This window comes from Poecilia formosa, unplaced genomic scaffold (assembly GCF_000485575.1).
Source record: "Poecilia formosa unplaced genomic scaffold, Poecilia_formosa-5.1.2 Scaffold215, whole genome shotgun sequence".
In the NCBI taxonomy this organism is placed as follows: domain Eukaryota; kingdom Metazoa; phylum Chordata; class Actinopteri; order Cyprinodontiformes; family Poeciliidae; genus Poecilia; species Poecilia formosa.
The window spans coordinates 1-19,099 of NW_006800154.1; the positions used below are offsets into that span (position 1 = coordinate 1).

The 19,099-nt window shown below is 40.4% G+C and overlaps 1 protein-coding gene across 3 annotated transcripts in view; it reads left to right on the forward strand.

Annotated features, from left to right (window-relative positions):
• Positions 1-35: 35 nt before the first annotated feature.
• LOC103148914 (myomegalin) overlaps positions 36-19,099 on the forward strand; it is a 53,812-nt gene continuing 34,748 nt past the window's right edge. For 2 of the 3 annotated variants that reach the window (XM_007567906.2, XM_016679576.1), the window contains exons 1-9: positions 36-222; positions 2,194-2,240; positions 2,366-2,433; positions 6,088-6,198; positions 12,232-12,308; positions 14,169-14,292; positions 14,384-14,541; positions 14,625-14,781; positions 14,880-14,933. In XM_007567906.2, coding sequence (XP_007567968.1) covers positions 173-222; positions 2,194-2,240; positions 2,366-2,433; positions 6,088-6,198; positions 12,232-12,308; positions 14,169-14,292; positions 14,384-14,541; positions 14,625-14,781; positions 14,880-14,933 — 846 coding nt within the window. In that variant the 5' untranslated portion in view covers positions 36-172. The remainder of the gene's footprint in view (positions 223-2,193; positions 2,241-2,365; positions 2,434-6,087; positions 6,199-12,231; positions 12,309-14,168; positions 14,293-14,383; positions 14,542-14,624; positions 14,782-14,879; positions 14,934-19,099) is intronic. The other variant, XM_007567909.2, reaches the window with a different exon arrangement.

A 19,099-nucleotide genomic window follows, 5' to 3' on the forward strand; every position in this document is an offset into this window, starting at 1 on the left:
CACGCCCGCGCGCGCCCGGGCGTGCTCACGCCCCCTCCCATCCTGAGCGCTGTGCTGTGCGGCGCCGCTGCAGATAACATGCCCCTCTGTGACCACCGGCAGCAATGAACGACTCGGTTTGAAGGTAGCGGCTCTGCGGCATGGATGTCCGCTGACTGAAGGAGCAGCCTTTATGGATTGGAGCTCAACGTCGCCGGAGCAAATCTGGAGAAATTCAGAGAGGTGAGGTGGGAGAGAGAGAGAGAGAGAAAGAGAGAGAGAGAGAGGGGTGGGGTGGTGGGGGCAGACATATAGGAGGCGCTCTCATTGGGCAATTTATTTTATATCACCTTTTATACAAAACACGACTGACAAGCTGCGGATTAGGCTAATATGAGCGCCTCTTTGTAACAGAATAGAGCTGATTTATTCATTATCAGCCATGTTTGGCTCAGCCCATCACACAGCAGGCCTTTTTCTGCTGACAGTGTGTGGCTGTCCCTATCACTGCATGCTCTATAAATCAGATGCAGTTGATGATGCCGCTTTTTACATTCACAGCGGAATTGTCTTTAGTGTTTCTCAATTAGTCGATGTAATAAAACCAATACGTTAACAGGGACTACATTTGAATGTTATGTAGCAGAATTTGACCTAGTTTTGCAATACTGGGCATAAACTGGGATGTAAAAGGGAAAGTAGACCAATTCTCCTTTTGGCCTGGGAACCACTCAACACAGCTGATTGGATCACGTTTCTTCAGGTAATGATTAAGCAGAACAAATTGTAGGGATCAAATGAGTCGGTAAGCATGCTGAAATAAGGAGCTGGCTCATATTATGATATTTGTGCTGCATTATAGAGTCCTCCCACTTGAAACACTAACTACTGGGCTTTCCCGCAGATATTTTCATTTAGAAAACAGTTGTGCAGTGGCCAGCCCACAACACTTATGCTACATTTAGACCCCTTCTATTCCTTCTTGGTGAAGTTTTAAATCTTTGGCACTCAGCAGCTGTCTTTACGTTTTATGGCCCAGCAGCTGCCAGGAGAATTGACCATGCATTGACTTAGTGTGGAGCACTGTCCTTAGCAAAGTCTTCGCAAATTAGTGTGCACAAGTGCCTCTGCTGCTGCATGTTGGGGTGTGTCTGTCTGGTTAGTAGTTCTGACTGTACATCAACTGCCTTGCGAAAGTTTTAATAGCCATGGAGCTTTTACCACATCATAGTGAAAAACACAAATGTGTTTTATTGGGATTTTAAAAGTAGACCAACACAAAGGATGCACATTTTTGTAAAAGAAGGAAAAACTAAGCAAAAACTTGGATGGATGCAGGCAATTACAGAGCCATCTTGTAAGAAACAATTGTAAAAAAAAAAAAAAGCTTCAAAACATTTGAGGCGGGGGGGGGTGGGGATCACCAGGTCAAAGTTCAGACTTAAATCCATCCATAGGAGAATCTGTGGGAAGGATTGAAAATCAATATTTACAGGCATCCTCCATCTGATCTAGCTGAAGAAATGTAAATCTCTAGACATGTAAAGATTTTTAGAAAAACCTACATCAAAAGACTGCCGGGAGGGGTGGGGGGTAACTGCATCAAAATATGTTTCTAAAAGGTTAATATTAATATTAATATTAATTAATATTACTCAGGTTAATATTTTTATGCAAATATGCAAATATTTACCACACTTCTCAGATTTCTTTGCTTTAAGGTATTTTTAAACACCATGCATCTGCTTTCTCTGCTTCACAGAATTTATAATATTATATCATATCATATAATACATTGGAAAGACTTTTGCAAGGCACTATGTGCTTATCTCTGAGTGTCTGTCACTCACTGCTTCTCCTATTAACTGTGGTTATGATCAGAACGTAGCCTTCTGGTTGCTTAGCAGTTGGTATTTAGGATTATTTGAACTCTGACCCCCAAGAGTAACCTCCCCAAACACCACATATCTCCCCTGCTGAGACTCCCCAATGAGCTTCACAACCCTGGGTTTATAAATGACATCCTGCTGTTTTAGTGAAACGTGATTGTTTGCATTTTAATTCAAAATTCATTCGTCCTGGATACGGAATGGTCAGCTGTTAATTATTCTGTGTCATTTGCTTAATTTCGAAAATAGTGCGGATTAATAGATGCTTTTTAGGTGTGACTTTTCAGTGCGTCCCCTGCTTATGTATTTATTCTTCCTCTAACAGCACTGTGGGGGGGAATTCATCATCTAAGAGCACAGGTCACATGACAGGTAAGCTTTAATTTAATAAGCCGTATGTAAAAAAAAGGAAAAAAAAGATCAACTTTCTAAATATAACTTTATTTTTTTGTTGTTTTTCTGTGATTTCTCTAACTTGACTGCTTTCTCTTGTTTAGATTTGTGTAGTGATGAAGCAGACAACTCTCCTCCTCTTCAGCCTCACACACTCAAGCAGTTTGAGCAGGTGAGACTCTGCCTTCCCTCTGATACTTGTCACTGTGCTTAAATGCTCTGCAAACCGTAAGTGTGCTCTGCTGCACCGGCATGATGAATGGCATCTTTGCTACTAAAAGGAGGCAATGTGTAGTTAGGCCTAATTTAGCCAGAAATTATTACAAAAAAAAAAAGAAAAAAAGAAAAAATTCAAGTGGAGAACAGATGAAAAGACAAAGAAAGCACCTGAAGTTCTAAGTGTTGAATGGAAAACACCCAGAGCTCTATTTTAATCTACCTTTGGGGACTCAATTAAGAATCTGGTGTCGTCTGTAACACGCCTGGGTGATGCCCAACTACATTTTAATATATTTTCAGAAGGACATCATTTTTAGTAATTGTAACTATCATGTTATTATGAGTAAGAAGCGAGCTGCCACATTTAATTCATAAATACTCACACACTTACCAACTGTATTAAGTTTGTGATCTTATTCAGTCGTTTTCTGGAGTTGAACGTTACAGTAAGTCCTTGTAAAATAATTAAAAAGTCCCTTTGCAAACATGTGGGGTCAATTAAATACACTTAAGCTGATCATCAGGAAGTGTGAACTCTTACAAAAAAGCAAAGTTTGAGGAATTTGCATAATGCACATTCAAAAACAGAGAAAGAACATGTTTTATTTTACTGATGCAGGCTAATTGTTGCTCTGCATTCATACTATTTCTTCATTACAATGACAAAGCATTTCCATAAGCTGAACGTATTATAAACGTTTTTCAGTCTTCCACATGCCCAGAAGTTCTTGGTGTCAAAAGTGGATAAAAACATACAAATAGGACTATAAAAGGCCTTGGTTAGCACACTAGCCTGGCTAGCGTATTACATTTTAAACACTAGAAAATATGTGGCTTTTGAAAAGTTTGCTAAATGTTTGTCACAAAGGCTCTTCTTTAAACAGTTTATTGCTTAAAGGATACAGTTTTACAACACACAACAATTTTTGCTAACACAAATGTCACATCACAAAAAGGAGGTTTCTAAATGACAATTTTACTTGATGAAAATAAACGCTTTCTGAACTACCCCTGCTTTGTGTGAAAAGCTAACAACTGCTTGTTCTACCCTGGAGAGCCACAACTGACCCCAAGCATTTGCAGCGACTGCCAGCGAGTGTTGTTAAGGTATTTTGGCCCACTCTTCTTTGCTGGAGAGGTTCCAAGCATTTATGGTATGTTTAAAGCATTGCAATCAGATTTAGGTCCAAACTTTGATTAGGCCACTCCCAAAAGTTCATTTTATGCTCTTCGATTACGCCCCAGACTGTCACAGGCGTGTTTGATTACTGACGTGTTGTTATCTTTCTGAGCTCTGTAATTCTCAAACCTCAGAAAGGTTTTGATTTCATTCTCACACCTTTCCTTAAAACACGCGCTTTAGTGTTCATTTCAAAAAGGTTTATTTTAATCCAGACACATTGAACGTCAAAAAAAATAAACTAAACTGCAGGAGGAGCTGCTGAGCCGTGGTAGAAACGGAGAGTCTCTGCATGGCTGAGGTCCACAGATGTGTCGCTCTTCCTCCTGACACACACACACACACACACTTTAAAGTTTCTGAGCACACACACTCAAACTTGGGCTGTCCACTACTGATCCAGAGCTGAAGCATGTGTGTGTGTGTGTTGTTGAAGATAAGATGATGTCATCATGTGTGAATAGTTAAACCGACATACATGATGTCATCACTAAGGTCATGTGGGGGCCTTATCTTGGCGCCTTGCCTGTGCCTGTTCTGAATTATTTAGCAAAAGGATGAAATGTGACTCTTTAATGGCCAGAACTAGAAATGAGGTAATTAATCTGTTTTCATCACATCCTCATCAGACCCTTTTATTTGGTTGTAGAGAGCTGCCGCTTGGTAAAAGACAAAAAAAGAGACACATTTCATGAAGATCCATGCTCTGTTTTTGCTCTTTACTCTCTTCTGGTTACTGATCTCTCTGCAGGACGGTTCGGGATTCTCTGCTCTGTGAGATTCAGGACACCTCCCTATTTATAGCCTCCTGGCTCAGAGGTCCCAGTTCTCCTGTTTCTTCTCCAGCTTCTTTATACTCACCTGTTTATCTCTGTCCCAGCAGCTTCTCCAACTTTAACTCTTAGCTGATCCGTCTTTGTCGGAGCTGGGGAGGGGGGCGTTGTTGTTGTTGTTGTTTTAGATCAGCCGGAGAGGAAATGGTGGGGAAATGATTTAATGGCAGTTTCTCGCTGCAAGAACATCCTTGATTCCTGACTAGGATGGCACCTTTCTATGTTGTTTCCCTTTTTTATTCTTAGCATTAATGTGGGCTCATGCAGAGAGGCAGAACATCTGGGGTGGGTAAGATGTTAGCCAAGCTGCTAGCATACTAACTTTCCGCAGGATCATCTGGATTTTGGAGATATTAAATGTCCCCTTATTGGCCGGGAAAGAAACCGAAGTTAGTGAGTGAGGTTGAGTGATATCAACTACATATAGTCAGACTGAAATCTGCTTTTGGAGCATCTCCCACTGGAAGGGGATCCTGGGACAGACCCAGAACCCACTGGAGGGATTTTATTTTCCTGCTGGTCTGGAAACGACCCACAGTCCCCCAGAATGAGCTGAGGAGAGGGATATCAGCCTTTTCTAGCTGCGTTTACGTGTGTTTCTGAATGGAGGAATTAAAAAATAGAGCTGTTGATGAGATCCCCTCTTTTAAGATCTTTTTACTGCAGCAAGATAAGTTATGCCATTTGGCCCTAAAGCTACCATGTGACACGAAAGGCATTGAGCATTATATTTAGCGATATAAGAATAAGTGATGACTCTCAGCTCAAAGTGGGATGTTCTCTCTGTAAAGCAGACCTGAAACCTAAAACCAATCACCCAGGTCGATATTACATTTACATTGGTTCTGATACAATAGATAAACCTGTTAAAGTGTCACTGAACTGATAACTGCAGCGAGATTTTCTTCTGATTCATTCAGCTGTGATTAACCTGACTGTAAGCTTAACAGTGACTCTGATATGAGCCTCTTCTTCATCCAGCCCCTGTTTGTCCTTTCACCTCGCCTTTTTAGCAGAGGGATGAGATTTCTCACTGTGTCACAACTCTCTGCAAGTCCTCTGCTTCCTCCTTCCTCCGCCCTCCTCTTCCACTCATCTCCCATGGCGGTCTGGGATTCCTGGGATGTCTCCTCCTGTAAAATAAGCTCCTGTCCCATCCCCAGGCAGTCCACAGCCCACCATGGAGCCACTGCGGCTGCATCTCTGATGGCTGTGCTGCAGAGCGGCTCTCTGCCCTGAAAACGTCCGTCGAGTGTCAAGAGTTTGAGTGTTTGTGTGCTTGTGTTTTAGTTTCAGTGAGCGCCTGGTCTGGAGACAGCAGCCAGGCCTCACGGTCTGTCAGAGAAGCCAGGGCGTCACTTTGTTAGTACTTCTCTTTTTGAGAGTGTGCCCTCATGGAGACGGAGGTAGCATGTCTGCCTGCGGCGGGACTCTGACGAACGGACAGGCCAGGACCGTTGCCGTCCTTTAACGTGGACTCGTCGTTCTGCCGCGATGCAGAGACGTCCATTTGTTTCTGATCTATAACGGACATGCTGAACAGTGTCGGTGCGCTTTGACGGTCATGTCTAACGGTTACCGTACTTTATCGCAGCACCTGAATGACCTGAAGAAGGAGAACTTCAGCCTCAAGCTCCGCATCTACTTCCTGGAGGAGAGGATTCAGCAGAAGTACGAGGAGAGCAGTGAGGATGTTTACCGTACGGTGAGTAGGACGGCTGCTGCCAGGGCGTGAGCAAACATGACGGGGTTTTTTTTAAATTTGCTTTATGGAGGAATTTAGCATCAAGCAGTTGCACATTATTCTGATCAGATGTTGATTTATTGCCTCTGTCTGTTTGCACAGCTGTGACACTGATGTAGGTGTGGTGAACTGCGATGTGTTTGTTGTTGAGAGGTGAAGCTGCTCCGTGGAAAACTTAATATTTGTTTGATACGTCTGTTAAAATAAGTTCCTGCTTCAGTTGTCTGAGCTCTGTAATTACCACGATTGACCAGTTATTCCAGTGCAGCTTCACTGGGGCTAATTTCTCAGAAACACTCACTAACTTACTTCCAAGCGGTAAATTCTCACACACATTTTCTTAATATAATATCATAATTTTGCTTTTCACTGCGGTACCCAGAAGGATTTGTCAATATGTGGTTTGTCAAGCTGCATTTCTTTTCTCGCACTACTTCAACGTATTTGGACATGGGGTGTAAAAATATCAAAGTTGGTATCCACCTGTGTTTTCTCAGACCATGTGAAGTGTGGAATAACAGAGTGCTGCCCCTCCTCCACTTGTTGCTGAACACCTCCAGTCAGCTGGTTGAATGGAAGCTCTTAAACTTTTCGGATATAAACTAAATTTCAAATTCAGCTTTTTTGGGTTAATTTGGAAAACATGAACTGTAAAGACGTGGAAACTAAAGGAGTGTAATCCATTACTGATGTTTAGCTACCACTGTTTTTAAAACTGCCTTTGGCAAAGCTTTAAATTACATAATAATCAGTTAGTTTGTTTTGTTCTTTAGTTTCTGTGTTAACACTGAAACTGAAAATCACGTCTGGGTGTTGGATCATGATGCGAGCAAATAAAATGTGCTGTGATTTATACATTTGCTGCATATCCTAAATTGTCATTGCATTTTATGCAATATTAAGGCAATATTAAAGGAATGGTTCACAGAGATTGAGTTATAGGATTAAAAACAATGAATGATTGCACCTGCATTTGGCGTCTTCGTTCAGTATAAATCCAGATTGCTTGGTCCAAGAGATTGAAGCTAGAAACTAGTCAGGGGCCAACAGGATGGGCAATGTGATGATCTTCAACTGTGAAAGATTGAGAAATATTGATGAGCTACCAAAGCAGATTGTGAGACTGTCTTTAATTAAAATTTTAGGCATTGCAGATGTATTCACTTATTCAGATCAATAAATCTTGTCTTCGTTGTTGTTGTTGTTTTTTTCAACTTAAGTCATATGAATCTAGGATGTAATGGCTACTGGATTTAATTATTACCTTTTTAGCAAATTAGCATTGGTATGCAATAGTTGAAACTAGAATTACAATTAAAACCTTTATATCTCTTCAGTGACTGTGTATTAAAAAAATCTGAGTCTGTTGATTGTTGACTGGGTGCATAATGTGTTCAGGCTGTAGTTTATTCCTGACTGATTTGATTTAATGCCAGACGTACAGCGGGGTGTGTTTGTGAGAGGTGTACCTGGTGGTGCTCTGTGATTTCTTTTCTTTGATTGCTACAGTTCTAAGTGGGGAAACTGTGAAACAATTCAAAACTATCACAGACCTTCGCAAATAATGAAATATCAGGACCTTAAACCCCGAGACGGGTGGAAAATGAAAAAGGAACCAGATGAACTAATCAGAGGTGACTTGTAAAGTCTAAAATGATTTATAATATGGCAAAAAAAATATCTTGTCAAAGTTTTGTCAACATTTTTGAAAGATAGATTAATTAGTTTGTAAAATTGTATCAATTTTGTTCAAGCACAGATGACTTTTAATACGTAAGAACAATTATGCACTGATGCTACAGGCAGCTGATCTCTAATCCTTCATGAAGCAATATCATCTTATTACCATATCAAAAAGAATCATCAGTTATTTCCTCCTAATTTTGCTCAGCACTATGTGAATCGCACAAAATCAACTCTTTGGCTTCATTTACACTTTCAAATCCCAGTCAGCTGCACTTTTATATCCGCTTGCTTTGTTTTTAAATCTGTCGTTTTCATGCAACTTTTGGGTGGATTTCAATATTTCCTGCTTCCAGTCTTTGACCTTTGGAATGGTTATTTTTGAGATTACACAATTACTGACTCAAACAGGAGTGAAATGAAATGAAAACAAACCCATCTATGGAATGTGTTGCTGTGTTTCTAAATGCATTCGGTCCTTGTGTTTGTCTGGGTGTGTAAAATGTGCTTTTACGGTAAGGAGGCCCGGTCCAGCTGTTGTTTTGCTGCTCAAGCCAGCATTTAAATCTCAAATGTTTTCATTTCCTTTATTGAAAATCCTTCCTGATTCCTTGTAACTCTTCAATAAGAGCAACTTAGAGCCTGCGAGATCCATCTAAACAAGATCTAAGCCTTCTGCTGCTTATCTTCCACTGTCACAGCATACCAGTAGAGGCTGAGTAAACTGACTCCTGCTGCACCGATATGGGATTTTGCAATCTCTCAATCTCTGTGGGGAAAGGTCACTGAGAAAATTCAGTTTATTGAAAGCTAAATCTTATTTTTGCTGTGATTTTGCCCGACCTGAGTCGGTCATATCTGTGAAACTTGGCAGTGAAACACGCTGCATGCGAGGTGTGTGAGTCCTGGGTACATCACGCTCCAGAATCTCTATTTATAGATCGGGCTTCAGTGCGCTGATTTATTTATCACATGTATCCTGATGAATGTCCACGAGCCGAACGTGCTATTAGCTCCCTTGTCCCCCTTTACCATATCAGGCCTTTTATCACCTCTGAATGTCAACATGTGGCTTAAGCCTCATAAACTCAAAAACAGATTAGATTGTATTTTAACATTTCCAGGATTATATGAGTGAAATGTAGCAGAAATCCACTTTGCTGTGAAAACAACAGACAAATCTGCAAATTATCGTGTCCTGTTTTCATGTAAAATAAGATGTTACGACATTACAACACAGATTAGTCGGATTCTTTCATACTATTTGATAGCACCTAATTAATAAATGATCTCCATCACATTATGTGTGTTCATTGCACCCCTGCAATCAGTCGTTTTTTTCCCCCCTTGTAGTTAAAAGCAGAGCTGTTGCTGAGGGTCTTCGGGTCAGGAAGAGTGTAAATAGCAGGTGCACAGTGATGAGTATCTATAATTAGATCTGTCTTTATGATAGGAAGATATCTGTCTTCTGGTGAACTACGTTACTGACACCGAGTCGGCTCTCGTCTGTGTTATACTGTCCAAACGTAAATACTCACTGATAACCTTTTGGGGGTCTAACCAATAGACCCCCAAAAGTTTGGATAGATTTAATGGATTTAATGGATTTAATGGATAGATTTAATCAGTGAGTCTCTTTGCATCAATCACATTTGGATAGATTTAATCTAGAGGTCATTTAAGCTTAACCTTTAAAGACTCTTGGTTGAATATGTACTTAAAAGTCAACCAACTGTTGAAATTTTCTGAATTTTATTAAAGTAAAATCAAAAACGTCAAGATGATTTTAGGGAAGTCGATTAATTTAACACACAAATAGATTAGTTTCTAACTATTGTGTTTTCTGTTGACCTTTAAGCAGGCAATATTTATATTATTATACAATATTTATATATTAAACATCTGTACAATCAAATAACAGCTTACAAGCAGCAGTGTAAGAGAGTGTGTCAATAGTTTTTCGGTCCTCTGCTGAGTCCCGGTTGGTTTTAGTCTCATGACTAACAAGCAGCTTGAGCGGTTTTGTTGTTTCTGTCATGATGAAGTCATTCGAAGTTCCTGTAAGACGACTGAGAAACGTGGGGAAATGTTAGTCGGACCAACATCTTTAGTTAAAGTCCGATCGGAGTGTTTAAGTCAGAATTGTTTAAATATTTAGTGTTGTTTGAATTGCTAAATTGCTAATGGTGAAAATTTGTTAAAACTGATTTATGTAATCAAATTCAAAGAGGGTGATTTTCCTACATAATTAGTATGCTAATCTGCGTCTAGTGACATGGGAGAAAGTAAATAACTCATGCCCGTGACTTGCAGTGAAGTTAGTTTCGAGTTGGTTATTGGATTTTCCAGTATCCACCGAGCAAGCGGCATTTAGCTCAAGGTTGATCCGATTTATGAACGCTAATTTCGGCCAGCCGTTCTCGAGCTCCCTCCTCAAGCGCTCAGAGGTTCACTTCACTGCAGTCGGTAACACAATAAAACCACCGGGATGAAGTTTGTTTTGGTCTGTGCCCTGCAAAGATGGGACCGAATGACTGCACCTAAACGCCCCACAACGTCTGACGCAGTGACGTGACGTTGGTCCCAAAGCTCTATTGGCCAATAGTAGACATAAAAGGCAGCTCTCCTCATTAACATAACGATGCAGCAGAAAAACAGCGAGCAGAAAAGGGAGAAGCAAACAAAGACAAAGCAAAATATCAATTTTTTCTTGACAAAAACGCATGTTTGGGGGAAATAAAAAAGAAAATATACACATTAGTTGACGGAAACTCATGTGTAAGGAAAAGAAAAAAACTAAATATATATTTATGCTTTTATTTCTTACTATGTCGGTCTTGGAACTTCATACTAAAGAGCCCCCTGGTGGTTGAAGAAAAATCCACAGAAAACCCGCACCGGCCTATAAGCCGCATGGTTCAAAGCGTGGGGAAAAAAGTAGCGGCTTATAGTCCGAAAAAGTGATTGTAATATGAGTGATATGTAACTTTTGCATTGATCCTCACCTCTAAGCAACAGTGGTTAATGGGCACGGCTCCAGAATAAATATTCATGGTTGTGGACGGGAGGGAAGCTGTAAAGGTTTTCTAAGAGTTTGGTTGCAAGAGCTGCAGATTTTTTAGATCTTGCTGTTGTTTCTAAACATCACAGCCAGAAAAGACATTAATCCATGATAATATGCAGGAGAAAGATGATCTGATAAACGCTTCTCATCTGCCTGTCAGTGGACAGAATGGAAAGAATGAGTTTCACTCTTTTTAAATCCTCTCTACCCCATCCCCATGCAAGCAAAGTAATTGCCCCCTAAATGCCCCCTCTGGGCTCAAGCAGGTAAACAAACTGCGGACTTCAGCCTCTGGCCCCTGTGAGTGAATATCTGAGCTGCTCTGAATGCTCCAGCTCTAAATATAAAAGCCATGACAGCACAGTCAGATGTCCTGCTGTACCGATGACACGTAACACCCATCGGTGCTGATTTACACAGCAGAGAGGCCACAGCGTAGTGGGAGAGTCTGAGGAAACAGAACTGCGTTTTTATTTACACAAGTAAATGTTTCAGCAATGAAATGTGTGGTTTAGACAAAATTGGGTAAATGCATGAGGTGTGGAGTCCCACTGCATAAACCTTTGAGATCTTTGTTCTATATAACTGTGCGTCAAACATTTTTATCCCATATATTACCAGTATTTTTGACCAATTGTAATTCATCACAGGTATTTGCCAGCTCTCTGCAAAATAAGTATGAAAATATGAAAAGATAATGTTCAAATTTAGTTGAAAAGTAAACGGCGACAATGCATCAAGATAAATACATCTGTTCATGTCTACATTCAGGTGAAAATTTGTTGAAGTTTATAAGATAACCTAGCCTGTCTTTAGTCTCAATGTGTAAACTTTTATGGGACATACTGGATAAAAAAAACAAACACTGATTTTCAGTGGTGAAATGACCTGAAATAGTTTGAAGTAGCTGAAAGCAGATGTTTAAATAAACTGTATAGAAAACATGTTTTTCTGACAAACTGGCCTCAGTTGCACCAGTTCTGTGAGGAGGAATGGGTCAAAAATGCAGCAAACTATTGTGAGAGGGTCGTAGAAGCGTAACCAAAGCATTTAGTCCAAGCCCGTCTGAAAGGCAATTCTAATAACTACTAAGGCGATATACGTAAAGGGATAAAGAAAGTAAACGGAATCACTTTTCCTTTATTATCATCATTAATGTTGTACGAATGCCTTTAGCTTTATTTGCAGACATTGGAACAAACATCGTCAGGTCTGTTTCATTGCTTCTTGCTTTCCATCTGTTGCAGAACATCGAGCTGAAGGTGGAAGTAGAGAGCTTGAAGAAGGAGCTCCAGGAGAAACAAGAACTTCTGGACAACGCCCTGTGAGTCTGCAAATATCCCTTAATATTAGTTCTGGCTGAACAACTACAGCCTTAGAACTAATTCGTTAAATTCAGCTGAAGTTGCTGAGGTCAAGATGGACTTTATCCAAAGAGGTCCCTTAAGGATTCATGTGTAATTATGTTACGGAAACGTGAATCTGCAACATGTTCGTGTCCAGACTGTTGTAACACCCAAGACTGAAAATGGGACTGCTTGGCATACAGTGTTTCTTAATGAAATGAAACCTCCTCTCGCCCATTGACCACTGGAGAGAGGCACAAGCTCCTCCATAATTATGTCATATTATAAATATTACATGATTAAAATGATCCAGCCACTTTCCAGACTTTTGGTCTAATTATCTCCACACTATCATCTATAGCCGTCAAACCACTGACAGGGCCAGGATTCCTAAGCAGCATCCCTGAGGCTTCACTTCACACAAGGGCAGTCGTCTGTCAGACACACACACACACTCAAACTGCTTACACGGGTTCAAAATATCCCAGTTATCGAAGCCGCTGCATGTGGCGGACGGAGTTAAAAATGTTCGTAGAGAGCGTCTGGGGCAGGGTTCGTGGCGACAGCGAGGCGCGGGCCATTCTGGGATGCAGTTGTTAACTAAGTCAGACAGACAAGTGGAGGAGAGACGGACGCTCACCAAGAGTGACGTAATGTTATCAAGAAATGTTACAGCGCTTAAAAAGGTCAAGTTTTAGTCAATTAGGTGCAGCATCGCAGCGTGTGCTCATCACGGTAACAAAAGGTCTTGAGTTGAAGTGAATCCCACGTTTCCAAACACCTTCAGAATGACAATGAAGGTGTTTAATATTAACAGTGATCGCACCAGTATGCGATCACTGTGAATAGCGATGACGGCCGTGACGCTCACTTTATCTCTGCTATAAGTGGCCGTCTGTAAGGATACACCAGCAGCCGGCAGCAGCCAGAAACATGGTGACATACTAATATCTTCACTTGGCCCTCCATGATGTCTCCATCATGTCCTAAAACTGACCCTTCTGATATTTGTGTGCACCATTAAACAGTGGGGACCTTATGCTTTCATCATTCGCAGGCAAAGTAACTGATTATACATATTTTACATTAAAGACTCGAAATGTAAAACTCCACGTAACATGAAAACTACATAAAAATAGAGTTTTGCTAAGTGTCTTCCAAAAACTGGACGCCCGTTAATACTAGGAATTTCAATGATGCCTGTTATTTACCTTATTAAGGCCTGTAAAATGTAGCATGAACTGGATTCTGTCCAGACAATGTAACGTAAACAGAGACACCAATAGAGGCGTCTTTTATTCTTCAACCAAATGGACGTGTCATTTAGACGTCTCGGTTGCATTTGGCTTGAGGGGGGAGAAACTGGACACCACCGTTTACTGCACGAAAACTCCAGAGGCGAAAAGTAAACATGCGGCCTCAGCACAAAGAGCTCCGTGGGAAAAATGAGCTCCAAGAGATGCGATTGAGCCTCCTGAGTAGAATGAGTCTATACTGGACGGAGAGCAGAGAAAATAAAATGAAAGATGTTTTTACTCGCCATGTTTTCAAAAGTTTAAAAGTTAGCTGAGGATTTTATTAAATGGATAACTTAGCCATTTTGGCAACACTGGAAATGATAAAAATGTGACGCTTTATCAAACAATCTTCATTTATAATCATTTTCTTAGAGAATGAGGGGAAACAACTCAGAACAAGTTTCATCAGATAAATGAAGAATATTAGCATTTTGGAAAACAAGAGATAATAGAAATTAATCCTGTGTATATTGACCTCTTTATTTTGTCTTCTGATGGCTCTATTTTATTTATTTTTTTTGTTGTTGTTCACTCTTGCAGCACGACAGCAGAGAGCTTGACCAACAACAATGAGGCAGAGCTACAGAGGCGGTGTCGAGAGAGACAGCAGGAAATCGACCACATGCAGCAGGTGCTTGAGACGAAAATTCAGCTCCTGCAGGAGGTTGGTGTGCTCCGTCCGACCTGTAAATCTTACGCATGAGCCTCATCCTGGCGAATCTAAGATGTGTCTATGTGTGTGTGTGTGTTTTTAGGAGGCCCAGCTAGCGCGTAGTGAGGCCGAGAGAATGGCCTCGCTGGCTGGATCCCACTCTCACGCCTCCCTCGTTTCCCTGGACGCCACCATGGAGGACATCCCTGAGGACGAGAGATCTCCAAACATCCTGTTCCCGTCCAACGCCAACAAAGACAGGTACCGAACATCAAAACAGACATAGAGAAGTGCTCACATGAATCCCTCCTTACCGTTAACGACTCCTCTCTGCTTACACTCAGGTTTATAGAAGAACTGACTAAAGAACTTCGCTCAAAGGAGGCTCTCATCACGGAGCTGTGTGGCGAGAAGACGATGCTCACACACAGGGTTGGAGAGCTGGAGGAACAAGTTCAGGAGCTGTCTTCATCTCTACTGCAGAAGGACAAGGATGTTGAGGTAAATTCAGTTTTTTCCTTTAAAAAAATATATATGTCTCACAAGCAGAAACATGTGTAGGTTTTGGGTTGAAGTATAATCTGTTCTCTGTTCGACAGTTTTACCAGGAGGAGCTTAGTCAAGAGAGGCTTCGCATCGAACAGGAGATGCAGGTTAGTTTTGTTTTGTGTGGGGATTTGATACAACACTGGATCATTTAGCCTTGATCTCGTTCCTCCCATACAGTTCTGAAACCGAAACTGATTTTTGGTATAAAGCAAAGGTCAATATGAGTGCTGCCTACAAAACAATATAAAAGTCATTTGTAGAAAAGAAATCTTGAGGAAATAATGTAATATGGTGTTTTTACTTCATAGGAAACCAGACATACTTTGTATTTGAGAGCACTGATTTGATGTAATATTCAAAGAGGCCTCGGCAGTAGCTGACAAACCATTTTAACCTGATCGGATTGTCTATGAACTTTAAATGAGTGATTTATGAATCTCATTGAGAAATTATTGTGACATTGTCCCACTTTTCAGAATGGGATAGACAAGAGAGACAGCAGCTGACATAAGGCAGATGTGCGATGATGTTAGGTACATAAATATTTGCCTAAACTTGCACATATCTGCAGTTGCAGCGATGATCCTAAAAACTGAAACAACTGGCAGCATGGCAAGACAGGAGAAGGGCCTGAGTTTATCTTGTCCCCTCAGTAAGGATGGAAGATAAAGAAAGTCTCTACATTGCAAAGTTGAGGAACGTCAACAAAAAGTGACATCTAGCGGTCACCAAGTCTCCATAATATCCATCTATGTTCTTTGACAGGCGTGCCGGAATTTAACAATTATTTTCTGCCATCGCAAATGTGTGGAATTTTTTTGGTCAGATGAGACAAAGTTTGGGTTTTTAAGGCAACACCCCAGGTGGGTCTGGTGTGAAACAAAGGATGAATGTGTGAAAAAGCAACTCATGCCCATCATTATGCAGAGTGGAGGACTTGTGATGCTGCATGTTTCTCTTCCAAACGGCCTTGGGATCCTTGTTAGAGTGGATGTCATCTTTATAAAATACCAGGAGATTTTAAATAAATAATCTGCTGGGCTCTGCGGCTAAACAGAAAATAGATAATCATTTAGTCTATCAGCAAGACAGTAAAACAGAACATTTGCATACTCTTTATGTACAAATTAATGAAGAGAAAACTGAGGATGTGGGACTCTTGATCGCCTGGAGCGAGGTTGTTCAAAGTTCAACCCTCGGAATAATTTTGCGCGGCCGCCTGTCTCAGTTGAAGAATTATACCAATTGAGCCCTCCAGCCAACAAATTTAAATATTCTCAAAAAGGAAAATTTTAAATACAGAGTATGTTTAGTCTATTTATCACACTTTTTTTTGCTTTCGCTTTAATTTAATAGCAAATCGGACCACAAACATTCAGCGACGTTTACTCAACTCTGATTCTTGTGACTTTCAACCTGTTACTTTTGTCTTACGTGGCAAAACGTTTGGACACCACTAAAGAGATTTCTGAGGAGGGATGGTCAAAGCTGCCTTTTTGTTTTTGCTCTGAACTTCTGAAATGTTATAAAACAAGAGCAAGTTCTGTCCTTTTGGTTAAAAGCGGTAAACCAGGTGACGTCTGTTCGATTTATCTGAAATGTCTACTATGAGATTATGCTACAAGAAAACAGGAATTTACTTAAAACTTTTCTACATCTTTGCCACGCAGCAAGAAGCCAGCTCTACCAGTATAGAAAAACAAAATTGTGTTTCTTTCTAATTTCTTTTTAAATAAATCATGTAAAAAGAAAACTTCCTTGGAGAGACTGCCTCCTTATGGACGAAATAGATAAAACTTCTACCTATTCCTCATATAAACCTATTTTATTGATTTTTTTTTTGTTTGTTTGTTTGTTTTTGTTTCTCCAATTGTGGAAGTTAAACAAATACAATATTAGAACTATTTTCTAAATAAAATCTTCTTATTTTGCCCAAAATTCAACATGAAATAATCAACACAAAAACTATTCCCAAGTGCAGGATGTTGTCAGACACAAAGGCATCGTTTCACAGCAGCTGAAAGCAGCAGTTGTCCGTAGCGCCAGGAGTCAAACAGTGAGAAACGTCCCACAGATCGTTTCCGAGCTGCACCGCCGCCTGCTGCTACCATGTTTACTGATTAATACCTGCAGTCCTCTGAAGCTGACGGAAAGGAGCGACGTGGCATTAAAGAAGCAGTGTGTGCTGCATTGTCTCACAGAGGCTTCATCTCATCACAGAAAGTGCCAGAGTCTAATCTACCTCTCGAGCTGTTTCTGCAACGACATCTTCAAGGACAGACAGCTTTGCTTCATACCAAATCAGATCCTGACCACCATTCTCTGTCCTAGCACAGAAACCCGGCTTTATTCTCATAAAATCAAAATCACGACCGCTCAGATGCGTTTATCTCAGCAGGGTGAATTTAATTCTAATCTAAATGCCCTGGCCTTTCTCTCTTGTTGCTGGGTGTGTTTGTCGCAGACAGATTCCTATTTAAATGGTGCCTCTGCATCCACTTTTACTTGTAAATCAATTTAAAATGAAAGATGCAAATAGACCCACAAAACAGGTTCCCAGTTTGAACCTGAAACAAGATGAAAGGAAAATGTGCGTCTCTGAGCATAAACATAAACAAGGTTTTGGTTTACGGTAAGCGACATGGAAAAAAAGGAAGGTCGTAAGAGTTTGTAAGGATGTGCAGAGTTTAAATATGATAAAGATAAATGATGAATACCACCTGGCTGATCGGTATTTATGGTGGCATTAGTTTTGTGGCAGCATGAGAGAATAAGAAAGTGTAGAAAACAGAGATAGTAGACCCTTATCTTTTTGGTCTACCTCTCAAAACCAGATTTATTATTTTAAAAAATGGAAAACTGATTCATCAGAGCTGAAAAGAAACAGAGATACACTGAACCCAGCTATGAAGAATGACTCGATGAAAACCAAAAGACTCACTGACTCACTGCAAATGCAACAGGCGGGCTCTTAAACATTTAATGTTTGGTGTAAAACTTTTCACCTAAAAACAATGTGTAGAAACTAATCCATCCTATTTTGCAATTTTATTTCAAGACAGCATAAAGACAAGCAAAACTTCAGGCTCCATAAAAGAACTTAAGCGCTCAGTTAAAAGAAAAAGTAAAATGTGCAGATGCACAGAGTCTGTCAGTAAAAGCAGAAAACACACAGCAAACCGGAGCAGTTTTACGAATCGCAGGTTTAATTTTGTTATTGATTAAATTAGGAGCACATTTTTACAATAAAAGGAGGCCAAAGGTGAATCAAATATATATCAATGTATCCACAAAAACTAACACTAGTCTGAATAATGTGATATCTAACAGATGATGACTGTCTTAAAATGACAACAGCTCATCCCAAACCTCTAAATGAAATACTTTGCCCACATGCTAAGCAGAGTTTAAACAAAGTGGAAAACAGAGTTTTTATAGAATTTAGTTCTGAAGGTTTCTTTTATTTTATGATTTTGTGAGAAACTGTTCTTCTCTTCTGTGTCTGCCCATTTGATTCTGCATATGGAGAAACAGTGACAGCATTCAGGTTTTTTGTCAAAGAAAGACACTGACATATGGTGCATGTGCGCGTGTGTGCGTGTGTGTGCGTGTGTGTGCGTCCATGTTTCCATGAAGTGCTCTCTTTCATATTTGCGTGAGTGCTGCAGGCACATCCCTGGTCAGCCGTTTAAAGGCTCAGGTTTCAGCGGGGCTGTTGATAGGTCAGGTTGACCTTTGAGTGCTCAGGGACCCCGACACTGATATCAAGTTGTGTTGTTGATTCAGACCGACATCAGCCATACATGCTCTTCTTAATTGACCCTCCAGACACCACAGACATGAATGCCGGGAGGAGAAGGGAGGCAGCTTGAAATGGATAGAAACTCTACACTTTTATCAGTGACCATCATTGTCGTAGTTTTACATTTGCAACCTAGAAAATATGTCATTTACATCCAGCACAAATGTAGCTATAACTTCCAGAGAGAGCTGAATTAGAGGAAGTGCTTCAGTTTCAGTAATAACCTTTATTAAGCAGCATTCAAGCACAATAAAACCGACATATCAAGACACTGAGGGTCTGCTCAAAGGGTGAAATGTATATGGATGCTGTGCTAGAGGAAATGAGTTACTGTGAGGATAAGCTGGGACTCTGAAATAGAGAATAAAGCTCTGATTGTTTGATTATCACATGCAAGTTTTGTTTGATATTTCCTGTTGCCATGAAAACAGGGAATCAGAATCAGACACTGATTCTGAGATATATATA